This window comes from Lepisosteus oculatus, chromosome 25 (genome assembly GCF_040954835.1).
Source record: "Lepisosteus oculatus isolate fLepOcu1 chromosome 25, fLepOcu1.hap2, whole genome shotgun sequence".
Classification (NCBI taxonomy): Eukaryota; Metazoa; Chordata; class Actinopteri; order Semionotiformes; family Lepisosteidae; genus Lepisosteus; species Lepisosteus oculatus.
In genome coordinates this window covers 6,056,554-6,068,677 of record NC_090720.1, presented here as the reverse complement: position 1 = coordinate 6,068,677, position 12,124 = coordinate 6,056,554, and the positions used below count along the sequence as shown (strand labels likewise).

The 12,124-nt window shown below is 43.9% G+C and overlaps 1 protein-coding gene across 6 annotated transcripts in view; it reads right to left on the bottom strand.

Annotated features, from left to right (window-relative positions):
- LOC102683564 (multiple epidermal growth factor-like domains protein 6) overlaps positions 1-12,124 on the bottom strand; it is a 139,038-nt gene that overhangs the window by 4,696 nt on the left and 122,218 nt on the right. For all 6 annotated transcript variants that reach the window (XM_069183814.1, XM_069183815.1, XM_069183816.1 and 3 more), the window contains 12 exons: positions 11,566-11,694; positions 9,448-9,576; positions 7,079-7,207; positions 5,911-6,039; positions 5,140-5,271; positions 4,728-4,856; positions 3,445-3,573; positions 2,701-2,829; positions 2,043-2,171; positions 1,279-1,407; positions 632-760; positions 167-295 (listed from right to left, as the gene is read on the bottom strand). In XM_069183814.1, coding sequence (XP_069039915.1) covers positions 167-295; positions 632-760; positions 1,279-1,407; positions 2,043-2,171; positions 2,701-2,829; positions 3,445-3,573; positions 4,728-4,856; positions 5,140-5,271; positions 5,911-6,039; positions 7,079-7,207; positions 9,448-9,576; positions 11,566-11,694 — 1,551 coding nt within the window. The remainder of the gene's footprint in view (positions 1-166; positions 296-631; positions 761-1,278; positions 1,408-2,042; positions 2,172-2,700; positions 2,830-3,444; positions 3,574-4,727; positions 4,857-5,139; positions 5,272-5,910; positions 6,040-7,078; positions 7,208-9,447; positions 9,577-11,565; positions 11,695-12,124) is intronic.

Sequence of the window (12,124 nt, the reverse complement as noted above, 5' to 3'; positions counted from 1 at the left end):
CCCAGCTTCTATTTTGAGAACTTTAGTATTTTAACCATTTAATCCAGAACCTTGAAAGGCATTTGACAGAAATACTACTTGCAACTCTCCTGCAGCTTGAAACGCAGTTCTGCCCTTCGGGTCACGAGAGAGCAGTGTGTGTGAGGAGCAGGAATGGGGCGGATACCTTCCTGGCAGGCGAGCCCGATCCAGCCGTGCAGACAGGTGCAGTGGCCACTGCGCGGATTGCACTGGCCACTGTTCCTGCACTCGCAGGCCTCGGTGCAGTTGGGGCCGAAGCGGTTGGCCCTGCAGTCTGAGGGCACAGGGAGAGAGGCAGCAAGTGAACAAGCGCGCCGACAGTTAAGGCCCGCACAGCATTGGTCTGCGCCAGAAAGCAAGAGCTGTGCCAGCATGCAGAGAGGAGATATTCAGTACCAAGAGAACGGAAGTCTCCAGCTTCAGAGCTTCACAGCTTGCCACAACTTCTTTCTGCTATTTTAAACAGTGTAACATGACGACAACAGGCCGTTTCATTTATTGCTAAGTAAAATGAATAGGTGTACAGTTACGGTCTTTAATAATGTCTTCTGGCAAGCCTACGATATATTTTTAAATAAAGAAGGCTCATGTCTTCATGCCCGCTCCGTACCTATGTCACACTTGGCTCCAGTCTTCCCTGGGGGGCACAGGCACTGCCCACTCACTGGGTCGCAGGGAGAGTCACCTTCGCAGTCACATACCTGCTGACAGCTGTCGCCAAACCACCCCTGATCGCACACTGAGAGGGAAAGCGAGAGGGAGAGGGAGGAAGACAGGGAGAGCTGGCTATGATCTCTTCCACACGTAATGTTGCGAAGCTTTTCTTCATTTAGCTTTGCAGCAACACCTGTATTCCACTTTGCATTTTGTTTAATACGATTCCTTGAGCTATAACAGTCTTGTACTATTCCTATTAAAGCTCTACATTCCTGTCTGTGCCTTTATCCGTATACCACTCTGTGTGACAAAGGATTCTGCTCTTCTGTTACAAATCCTGGTAAATCGTACTTATAATAAGAAATGAGGTCCAATTCCAGGTTACAATTAAAGAAGAACTTCAGTTTACCTCTGTAGTAAAGTCTGTTTGTTCAAATTGAATTTTTCTTGCAATCTTTATGGTTCAATGCTTGTACTGTATGTTCATTCTTTGTAGACGCAATTAGGAACACAAAGTATGGTTGAAATACAAGCTAATCCTGTGTTCAGGACTGTGAAGGTGTTATTTTGCCACTTTAAAATGCAGAACTGTTGCCTCACCTTTCTCGCAGAGATCGCCGTGGTAACCACGGGGACACAGGCAGTGTCCAGTTACAGGGTGACAGGAAGCTCCATGTCTGCAGTCACAGGTCTGCTGGCAGCGATCGCCGTAGTAACCAGGAGGACAGGCTGGAGGGATACACAGCTGAATGTAGAGCCCTAATCTCCAAGTCTGTCTACACTGACTTTCACAGAAGGGATTCCCTAATTTCTGAATTATAAAGATGCTCATCAATTTCACATCAACAGACCTATACCACATGTATACCAACTTTTTAAACAAACTCGAATCGCCACTTTGATCCATTATATACCCACCCACTCAGGAGGAATTGATGTTTCTTTATGTCTTAACTCAAAGCAGAGACTACTATAGCCCGATGGGGAGAATCAGGAAGAGCAAGATAGGCTTTTATCTTCTTATGTCTTAGTACAAACTCTGCAGCAACCCACAGAGAGATAAGTGCTGTTTATAGAAGAGATACATCCCTAATCCAGGTCACGTCAAGCCTGAACTTTATAGAGCCCTAAAATTTACTGAAAGATTGTACTTTTGCATTACAATCTACAAATAAATAATCAACCCTAACAAAAATGATTAATAACACTGTTTATTTTCTGACTTGACAGGATCATCATCATATTTTGATTTTGTCTTGAGTCTGTTAGCTCTGGAGGCCGCCGTCTGAGTGAGTCTTTTCCATAGACAGGTGCTCTGCAGGTGCTTCCCTAGGTGCTAGTAATGGCCCAGAGCTGCCTCTTACCGTGCTCACAGACGTGCCCGTAGTAGCCTGGCTGACACTGGCAGCTGCCCGTCACTCTGTCACATGTGCCATTGTTCTGACACAGGCAGTCCTGCTGGCAGTTGGCTCCGTACTTTCCCACGGGGCACGCTATCAGACAAGCACAGGAAATGGGGGAGACAGGCCAGAAGCCGATAAGAACTCTAAAACAGGTTCACAAGATGATCTTGTGCACACATCCACAACGAGGAAGGAAGGAGGTTAAGGAGGTATTTGACGTCTTCAGCATGGAAGCAGAAATTCTAAAATATCTAAATAAAGGCATTACAGATAACAGGAATGTTATCTGAAAACTACAATTAAAAACAGGGAATAATATACTTCAGGCATTAAAGCCTGAATTTTTAATGTTCAAAAAAGCGCACACATTACTGGATGTCTTTTGTTTGAGTGGGCATTTGTGTCAGTGTGTGTCGGCTGCAAGGAAGGATGTACAGTAAATTCCTTTAGGCAGAATTGCACTCACACCGGAAGAAGGCTTTACAGCCAAAGCATTGGGTTTTTTTTCTGCTTTTCAGAGTGGAATTAACCCAGGTTTCATTCTGACTTCTTCATTCAGTACTGCCACAGTTAATGCCGTATAATGAAGACCTTCTTTAGAAATGTGTACGGGACTCACCTGCTTCGCAGTGTGGACCAGTCCAGCCCAGAGCACAGGTGCAGACCCCAGAGAGGGTGTCACACAGCCCCCCGTTCCTGCAGTCACAGACCTGTAAACAGCCCTCTCCAAACCGGCCTTGCTCACAGCCTGCCGGGGAACAACAGAGCATTGCTACTGCACACCCCTTTGATGCTCCAACTGGTCAGCCAGCACACACCAGCAGTAGTGTGAGCACACGCACACATACACAGTATGGCACACAGGCTCGGGTGGTTGACAAGCACTCACTTCAGTTCACACCATGCAGAACCATAGTTTGACAGTAAACGATCTAGTCTAAAATGGTTTACAAAGAGAAAAAAACCTAACCCAAAGTGAATTCATTCATCCAAGCATTATTAAAAAGCCTCTTTTACAAGTGCCACAGCAACCAGGAACCTATCAGAAGGGACTGCACCCTAGACAGGACACTAGTCCACTGCAGGGCACGCACAGCACATGAGGACAATGAACAGATTCGATTAATGAGGCCAACGTGCTTATGGAAACTGGGGAGGAACCAGTGCCCCTGAAGAAAATCCACATGAACAATAGTGAATCTTGAAATAAACTGCATTCAAATCGAAAAATACGAAGGGATGGGGAGAAAGAACTTTGGAAGATGGATAAAGGCGAGACAATCTGAGAGGGAGAACGCAAAGGGGTCAGAGTTGGCTTTGTAAAGCTCTGCCCGAGACAGCCTCTCTGACACGCCGAACTGACCTTCCTCGCAGTGCTCTCCTTTCCACCCAGCAGCGCACACGCAGCTTCCTGTCACAGGATCACACTTCCCCCTGTTGCCACAGAACGCCACCCGGGCGCAGTCCTGACCGTAGCGCCCAGCCGGGCATGCTGGGAGCAGCAAGAGACGACAAGGCTTACTGTACTGTAGCTTCAGTTCCCCTCTTGAGGACTAAAATAACGGGGGAATCCGAGGCAATCCAAAAATTGGACATTAACTACACCAAACCTCAATTCAGAATGTATCACAGCATGATAATTATGCACATCAAATACTACTAAACCTCTCCATAATACCACAGTGCCAGTCTCAAACAATTCCTCAGTGTATCCTCCTAGACGACAGAAGTAAAATGCAGCAAATATTATAACATTCTCATTGTAATAATTCCTTGCATTTGTACTTTATTTTTTTAATCCACAGGGACAAAATATCCAAATCCTCTGTACCAGCATTCAGGCGGGTGACAGTGGTGTATTTCTCAGCCTCTAGCAATAATCATACTGTACATTGTGTTGTCTAAATATTGTGTTGTCTAGCTACCAATATTCTGTTTCTTCAACTTATTTCCTTCTCAATCCATATAGAAATGTACAATACACATTTTTACAGCACAGTATTCACCAACCCCCTAGTTAAAGGTTGCTATAGAAATTTAACAATCAAGGATGAGGGACTCAAGACTGGACTTAGGAGTGTGGAATATCACCCCAAGTGACATATGAGATTGCTTGTGCCCTGTGCTCCTTCCTGCTAAAAGCTGCAACTTCTAAGCAAATGCATTAGTGTGTCCACAGACAGTGCAATGGGTGTGATGAATCAGTGCAAGCACCTCTCCTTCTCACACTACAGTACATCCATCTTATCTGCTTGTCTTCCACCCACGTTCTCAGTTACATGGTAGGCTTAGTTGTTCGATTAGCGGCATAAATGTAACACGTTTGTTCAGGCTCTGAGGTGATTTATAGTTATCTGTACCTTTAATGAGGTGAATGTCTTGTGTAATCTAGTGCAAAATTCATTAAGAAAAAGCCTACATACAGTACATCGAAATTAGAAAATTATTAGGTGAAATTGTTTATTTAACAACTGATGTTGGAACAGAAAGATACTGGGCCTTCCAGGAACTGTGTTTGAGACACCTGGCGTATTATTATATCATTACAATGCATTATGCTTTACAGTAATGTTGTCTAATATACAGTAAGTCTACATTAAAACGGAAATAAAATGCTCATGCCCATGGAATGGCAGGCTGACTCACTGGTGTTGCAGTCGGCTCCGATGTAGCCCGGTGGGCATCCACAGGACCCTGTAGTGGTCTGGCACACTCCACCATTCAGGCACTGGCACTGCTGCTCACAGTTAGGGCCATACCAGCCTTCTGGGCATTCTAGGCATGGAAAACAGAGTCTGCGTCTTCGAGAACAAGCACTGGATCGCATAGCATTTCTTAGGTGTATATGCCTCCGAGTATATACCTTACAGTGGATTCCGTTCGAATTGTGTGTTAAATGTAAATGCAACAGGTCTAGACATTGCTGTAAATATTTCCAAAGAATACCCCTTGTGTGGGTATGAATGCATTTCACTTTCCAAGCGTCGGAGACAAAACAAAATCGAGAGCTATTATTGCAGGTGGGATTTTCAGCCGCGCGACCAGCAGGGGGCCTCACCTAGCTGGCAGTCTTTGCCATGGTAGCCTGGCGCGCAGGAGCAGGCTCCAGTCACAGGGTGACAGAGCTGATTTGCTCCAGAACACTGACACACCTGGTTGCAGTTGTGGCCATAGGTACCAGGCAGGCAAGCTGGGAGGTGGGAAGAGAAAAGCGAAGTGTTAATAAAGTAGGATAACAGCCTCAGACTACTACCGTGCAAACTGCTTCAGACAGAGGTCAAAGGGACTGACTTGGTTCAGTTTAGCTGATACAGGACAACAAAAATGCTGGATATGGGTCCTTATATACATACTGTACAGTGCTGTTTTTACTTGGTAGAGTTCCCTCTTTTCACCACTCTATACCAGTCTGTTCATTCATCACCAGAGAGATAATTATTCATGGGGAACTTGGCAGCCTATCGCAAGCAGAAGGCACAAAGGTGGACTGTACCCTAAAAGTGATGCGAGTGCATCACAGGGCAGGCAGGGACACCCACATACACACACACAGGGCCAATACAGAGACGTTGCTTAACCTTTGCAAGGCAGCAGGGAGCAGCTGCTAAAACCTCACATCAGCCAGAATAGTACATTCAAACCCCATTCTGCAATCTAAATCAGGGCCTGAGAAATGTGAAACAGGAGGACCTACCCCACACCACTATGCCACCCTCAACAGTGTAGTGCTTTTGTTTTTCAATTATGACCTTCAGTCCGAAAATGTTTCGCTCTCTGTCTGTGATGAAGCTTTTGGCTTCCCGCCGAGTGAGTTTAACATTTCTCTTACTCCGCTCACAGCCGTTCCCAGTGAAGCCTGGAGGACACCCACACTCGCCAGTCACATGGTTACAGGAAGTCCCGTGGGGACAGGAACACCGCTGGGCACAGTTCTCTCCGTAAGTCCCAGGTAAGCAGGCTGCAAAGAGCCATCAACTGGTTTAGACAGGTACAGTATAAAAGGCAATAGCACACATTGTATAAATAAGACCTGCAACGTTTTATAGTAGGTGTTGCAACTCAGAAATGATTAGAAACTTGGAATGTATCAAGAAAATGCCTAAACTAGTGCCAACTGATGATTCATGAAAGTTTTAGAATAAGGTAGATTATTCTCATTTATAAATGTGGTAATTCAGTAATAATGCCTTTACTATTATGGACTTCCACATTCATACATCAAACTTTGCACACAGAAGTGAAAAAAGGTAAAATTCCGTGTATCGAAAGGTGACTGTGTCGTGTTATATACCTTCCAATATGCATGTGTCGCGATTTTAATGCCTCCGTATAAAATTAACTGGCCGTACAACCAGTAGAGGGCGCCAGAGTACACACTTGTGATGTTTCGGGTGACAGCTGCAGAAATGGCTATTCACGTCTCACTGATTTTGCACAAGTAAGACTCATAAAACATTCTTTGAGGAACATAATAGCTTCTTGGGAATAATTTTGTGCATGACTTACAATATATTTGGCATTCTCAACCACTGTATATCGCTATATCATATAGTTTGCATTATGAGTACTGCAGTAAGTTACACCATTGCTGGCATAGTTGCATTGCTAGAGGTTTAGTATTTCCTTTTTAGAATTAGTTTAACTAATGTGACTGTCCTACTTAATAAATATATCTAGTAAATTATAAAAGTGTGGCCAAAATTCTAGTGGAATGAAAAGAACAGGCCTATAATGATACTTTCTTCCTTGGTTTTGAAGTTCTTCAAACAGCTTAACACGGGTGTTACTGTTCACGTGGAGAAAATGTATTGTGCACAAGCTGATTTCTATTAAATACTGTGGAAAACCCCACAGTGGTTTAGCTCAAGATTGATAGTCACTCAGTTTTAGTTTTGTTGGTTACGTCACAGTTACCTGTGCTTCATAACATCTCTCTAAGACTGTTCCTCAAACACGAGCGGAGATACACAGGGCAGTGAGCGTGGGCCGGTACTGACCTCTCTCGCAGCGCGGGCCCCTCCAGCCCCCAGGACACCAGCAGGCTCCAGTGATGTGGTGGCAGGGGGCCCCATGTGCACAGTCACAGTGCTCCTCACAGCCGGCCCCAAACAGGCCCAGCACACATCCTGAAGGCCGGGCCGTACAGCAACACAGCAACCACAGAGCAGAGGGACACACAGGCACAGACAACAGGGTCATGGCTCAAAGCTTGACCTGGGGTAACCATGTCAGTTACATTACAGAGAGTTCATTCCTCTCATCTGCGTGAAAAAAGGAGAAATTGTGTTTCCCATTTCAACATGGCTACAGGGGGCCGACATTTGATATTGATTCTGTGCTGTTTTCAGTGTGGTGTCGGGGCATTTTGATTTCCAAATGCACAGGGGAGAAGAGACAATAGCTCAGTCATGTGAAAAGCAGAACTTTTTACAGTAAGTGCCAGTAATTACCATGCAATTGCACATAAACTGCTTCTTAACAGATGCGACAATGTGCTTAATGCCTTCCAAATATGAACACCACATAAAAGCTCACATTGTGGAAAATGTCAAATGCGTGTTCCAAAAATGTAAAACTCCTCATTAAAAAAAAAAAATCCAGAGACACGAGTATGTGTTTGGTGGAAGAATTCTGAAATTAAATTTTGCGATGATGTCCTTAATTGCAATAGAAAACAACCACAATCCCCTGCAGTTTTACCTAGTCTAACTGCCGGCAGGTCTGGCATTGGCTACATCCGTTCACTGCTTGGAGCTACATAACAGATTGTCAAGCTATGAAGGGGATGTCTTAAATATCATCCATACAGACCTTCCACCCATGTCTGTGCTGGGGCCTCTCCAATGCATTGTTGTGTGGCAGATTCACACTGCACTAAACTGTACAGGTCCGGCACTCTCACACCCTAATGAAGATGTATGAGTGCTGTGAAACTGCATGAATGACCTCAAACACCCCGCTGCATTCCAAGTGCAACCCGACCCCGAGCGGTAGCGTCATAAACACCTTATAAATGTCAGGGTCTGTTCCAGAGATGATGGTTCCAAAGCTACACTTCAGCCGTCTCTGAAAGCATTATATCCCATCACTGACTTGCCCTTAACTTGAGACCTCAGCCCCCCTGTCCTAAACTGAGGCACGATTGATAGGGGTCACTTATAGAGAAACTACAATGGGCCTCAGTTCCACAAATACACCCATGTTTCGGCACTTAGCAATCAAAAAGGGATTGGGAGAGCAAGACTGGGATTACTGGAGTTACAGTGTACTGTACATTGAAGTGCTTGTTTAAAGAGCGCTGTTGTCTCACTCTGCCACCGCAGTGTCGTGCCAAGACTGCCTCTTCATAGTACACTACACTGGCACCGGAGATATCATACATACTAATGCAGCTACAACTTTTTATCTTAAGATTTTAGAGGCATAATTCATTTGTTGATTCTTTGAGTAATAAAATCCAATTCTGAACTCCTTCTTCTAATCTCATACAGACAAAGTTCCAGTTAGGGTCCTTTGTATGATTTTTGATACTTTACTTAACCAGAGCAGCCAAACGACTAATAATTCTCATTCAGAGACTCTGTCTTCACTTGTACTGCGTTGATAAAGATACTCACTGATCTGCAAGTACAGTACATCAAGTGAAGTGCACTTAGAACTATAAAGTTCTGAGCTGAATTTACCAAGGAGCAAGAATTGTATTGTATATACTGTATATACAGTACATAGCAGTTCACTCAACTTTAATGCTGTATATACAGTACATAGCAGTCCACTCAACTTTAATGCTGTGTTAAAAAAGCCTATAATGCCAGTCAGGCTGTGTGTAAAATGATATTCAGTTTTATAGTACCATCTGAGAAGGTTATATTGAAGGATTTTGCAAAGCTTTCCTGATGCGAAGCTGCAAGCCCGTGGAGCTCAAAGAACATTTTTGAATTTGGCTTTATGTATGCCCAAAGTAATGTTTTGAGCTCTGTCAGTGAATATTGGCTTTTTCTGATGTCTAACTTACAAACAAAAACAACTACTGCTGACATTCCAGTTCAACATCTCATGACCTTCCAGTTTGTCTTCGATCTGTACATAACATGATCTGTTTGCAAAAAGGGGCAATGAATTCTGTCTTGTGTTGGTTGCTTTCAAAAACAATATCTGATCAGTTGCCAACTTGATTAATCATCTATCCACTTGAATCTCTTAATTCTTCTATCAGATGAATCTCTTAATTATGACATCTGTACTAATATAAGGAACCTGTCTGTCTTTGCTGAAAAGGATTTGGGCTGTGCAGATTTATGGGTTTATTCCTGAGCACAGGTCACGAGAGTTCAGAAAGCTGTCCAGCCGAGGTCATCGCTCTCACCTGTCTGACACTTGTCCCCAATCCACCCCGGGAGACAGGTGCACTGTCCAGTCTGACGGTCACACTGGCCCCCATTCTCACACTCACAGCTGTGCTGGCAGTCTGCTCCAAACCGGCCTGGGGCGCACTCTGCAGTCAGGGGAGAGACAGGGGAGGGGAGACAGGGACAGATACAGAGAGGCTGAAAGAGGCAAAACAATAGTATGAAACATGAAACAACAGGACTTGAACTTTTGGACAAGTGGATGATAGTTTGCATATACACAGGTTTGGCATTTTAATAGCCTGGAGGAAATAACCATCGATCCATTCACTCATAATCAGAAAGCCCCTTATTCCCAGTGGGGGACACAAGTCCATCACAGGATAAGCACAAAAATACACAGGAACAGTTGAGAGATATGAACTAACCTAGCCAGCAAAATCTTTGGGAGGTGGGAGGAAATTGCCTCACTTGGCAAAAGCTCATGTGGACAGGAATAGAACATGCAAACTCCACACAGACAAGTGAAAGTTGGAATCGAACCCGGGAACCAGGAACTGTGAGGCAGGAGTGCTACACCCCAAGCCAGAAAATGATCAGTATCCACTGGACACAAACTGCACAGCTCATGTGATTCTTTTTCTGTCACCCTCTCCATGCTGGTACAAGTTCACTGTTTCTCTTTCAAGCCTCCTAGTTCAGCTCTTCAGTGATCTATGAACACTGTTTGGCACCAATGAATTGTTTCCTTTTGCCGAAACATTACAGTAAAATATTTAGCCAGGGTTTGCTATAGCTTGTAAAAAGTTTAAAATACGCAGACAGGGATCAATAAAATGTGAGGAAGTATGTATGGGGGGAAAGACTGACTTAATTGCATTGTAAAATCTCCAGTGTCGGCTTCAGCACTGGAGCATGTCGTCTACAGCCATTAAAACCACCAACTACTGTATGTCAAAATTACCAAAAAGCACAGGGATGCAGCCATAAAAGAACAAAAATAATTCAGGATTATTGAAAAGCAAAAGAAAGCTAGTGTGAAGTGCACACAATGAGACATTGCATGGTTAACTTCATGACTATCCTGAAATTATTGTATTTGATTTCTCTGAGAGGTATTCAAAAGGTCTCTGGAAACTGAACTACTGTAGATGAACTTAAAATTGTCTCCAGTACAGTAACTGTTTCTTACACTTACCGAAGGCAAAACATTTTTCAAAAGAAGTACAGTGAAGCAGTCCCTAGAGGCATGTCTGCCTAGAATTAATGACTTCCTCTTTCTATTTGCGAGGCAAAGGCTGGGTACCAGCTGATGTGGTGATTCATAACATGTCATAGACATTCCAGAGTTTTTAAAAAGAAACTTCAGAAAATTTGTATTTAGCATAACATAAATAACTGCAAGAGAATTTAGGTTTGCAGATAGATAATCAGCCACTGTCCTGGCAAGTGAACATAGTGCATATGTACACACACTATAAAGTATATATACAATTATATAATGTGCTATGTATCTCAACTGATGCTTAAAAATAATTATTTACAGTAGGTGCAAATGAAGTTGCTAGATACAGCAGAGCAATGTCCTGTGTGATACTTCAAATTTGCTCAGCAGAAATGTTAGTGGCTCTTGCTGTGGAATGAAGCTACAGTAATGGCTTTACCTCAGTAAAGCCTTCGAGGAAAAGGCTCCCAGGGTAGTATTTGCAAGAACCAGTTTAAAAGATTTTAATACAATATTAATTAAAAAATAGGTCTTGCTTGAAGAAATACTTCCCATTCAGCTCAGGATATAGTATATCCAGCATAACCTTGAGTTTTTTCAGGACCATGAGGAGATAAACCTCAATCACCTGCCCTTCTTCTGTTGCTATAATGAGCTATTTTCATCAGACAGAGACACTTACGAGGGGAGTAAGAGGGGAGTTTCGCCTGAGTTCTTGAGCTGTAGCTAATGAGAACAACTTCCTGGACATGTTGGAACTAATACAGGAGCTCCAGCAGGAGAGAGGCACAAACTGAAGTTGATCGGACGGAGCTGACAAAGTCTCGGCAGGAGATTTTTGCAAGGAAATTCCGGATTCTAATAGCAACACGCATTTTGGTTCATTTGTTTTCGCTTTGCTCAGACTTACCCAGTTCGCAGGCCAGCCCCATCCACCCGTCTGGGCACGTGCAACGGCCACTAGCGCGGTCACATGACCCCCCGTTTTGACACAGGCAGCGCTGGCGGCAGTCGGCTCCATGGAAACCAGGTGAACAGGCTGAGAAGGACAACAAGCCCCCATACTGGGTCAGAATCATGGCTGCAATCTCAAACTGAGAGAAGCCAAGTGAAGCTTCCATTCTTATGGCTTCTGTGTAACTTCAGCCAAAAACAAAGACTCAAGCTGCTAGTCTCATTACCAGATTAGGTTTCGGATGGAACTCGGAACGATATATTTGCGGAGCTTGCAGAAAGTTCTAAAAGAGGTTGCAGTGCAATCCAGGGAACGCGTCCACTGGATTGAGACTTGTAACTTGAATAAGCAGGGTCTGTGAGAAAGAACATGCAGGGGGAGACAATTCCAAAATTGTCACGTCTTGGTGGCCAGGAGTTCAGTGAGCAGCTAGCAGCAGCACAGATCTTTCCAAGGTGGTGACTGGTTTTACAACCATAAAAGCAAGAATGCATATAACTTTTACTTTTATTAG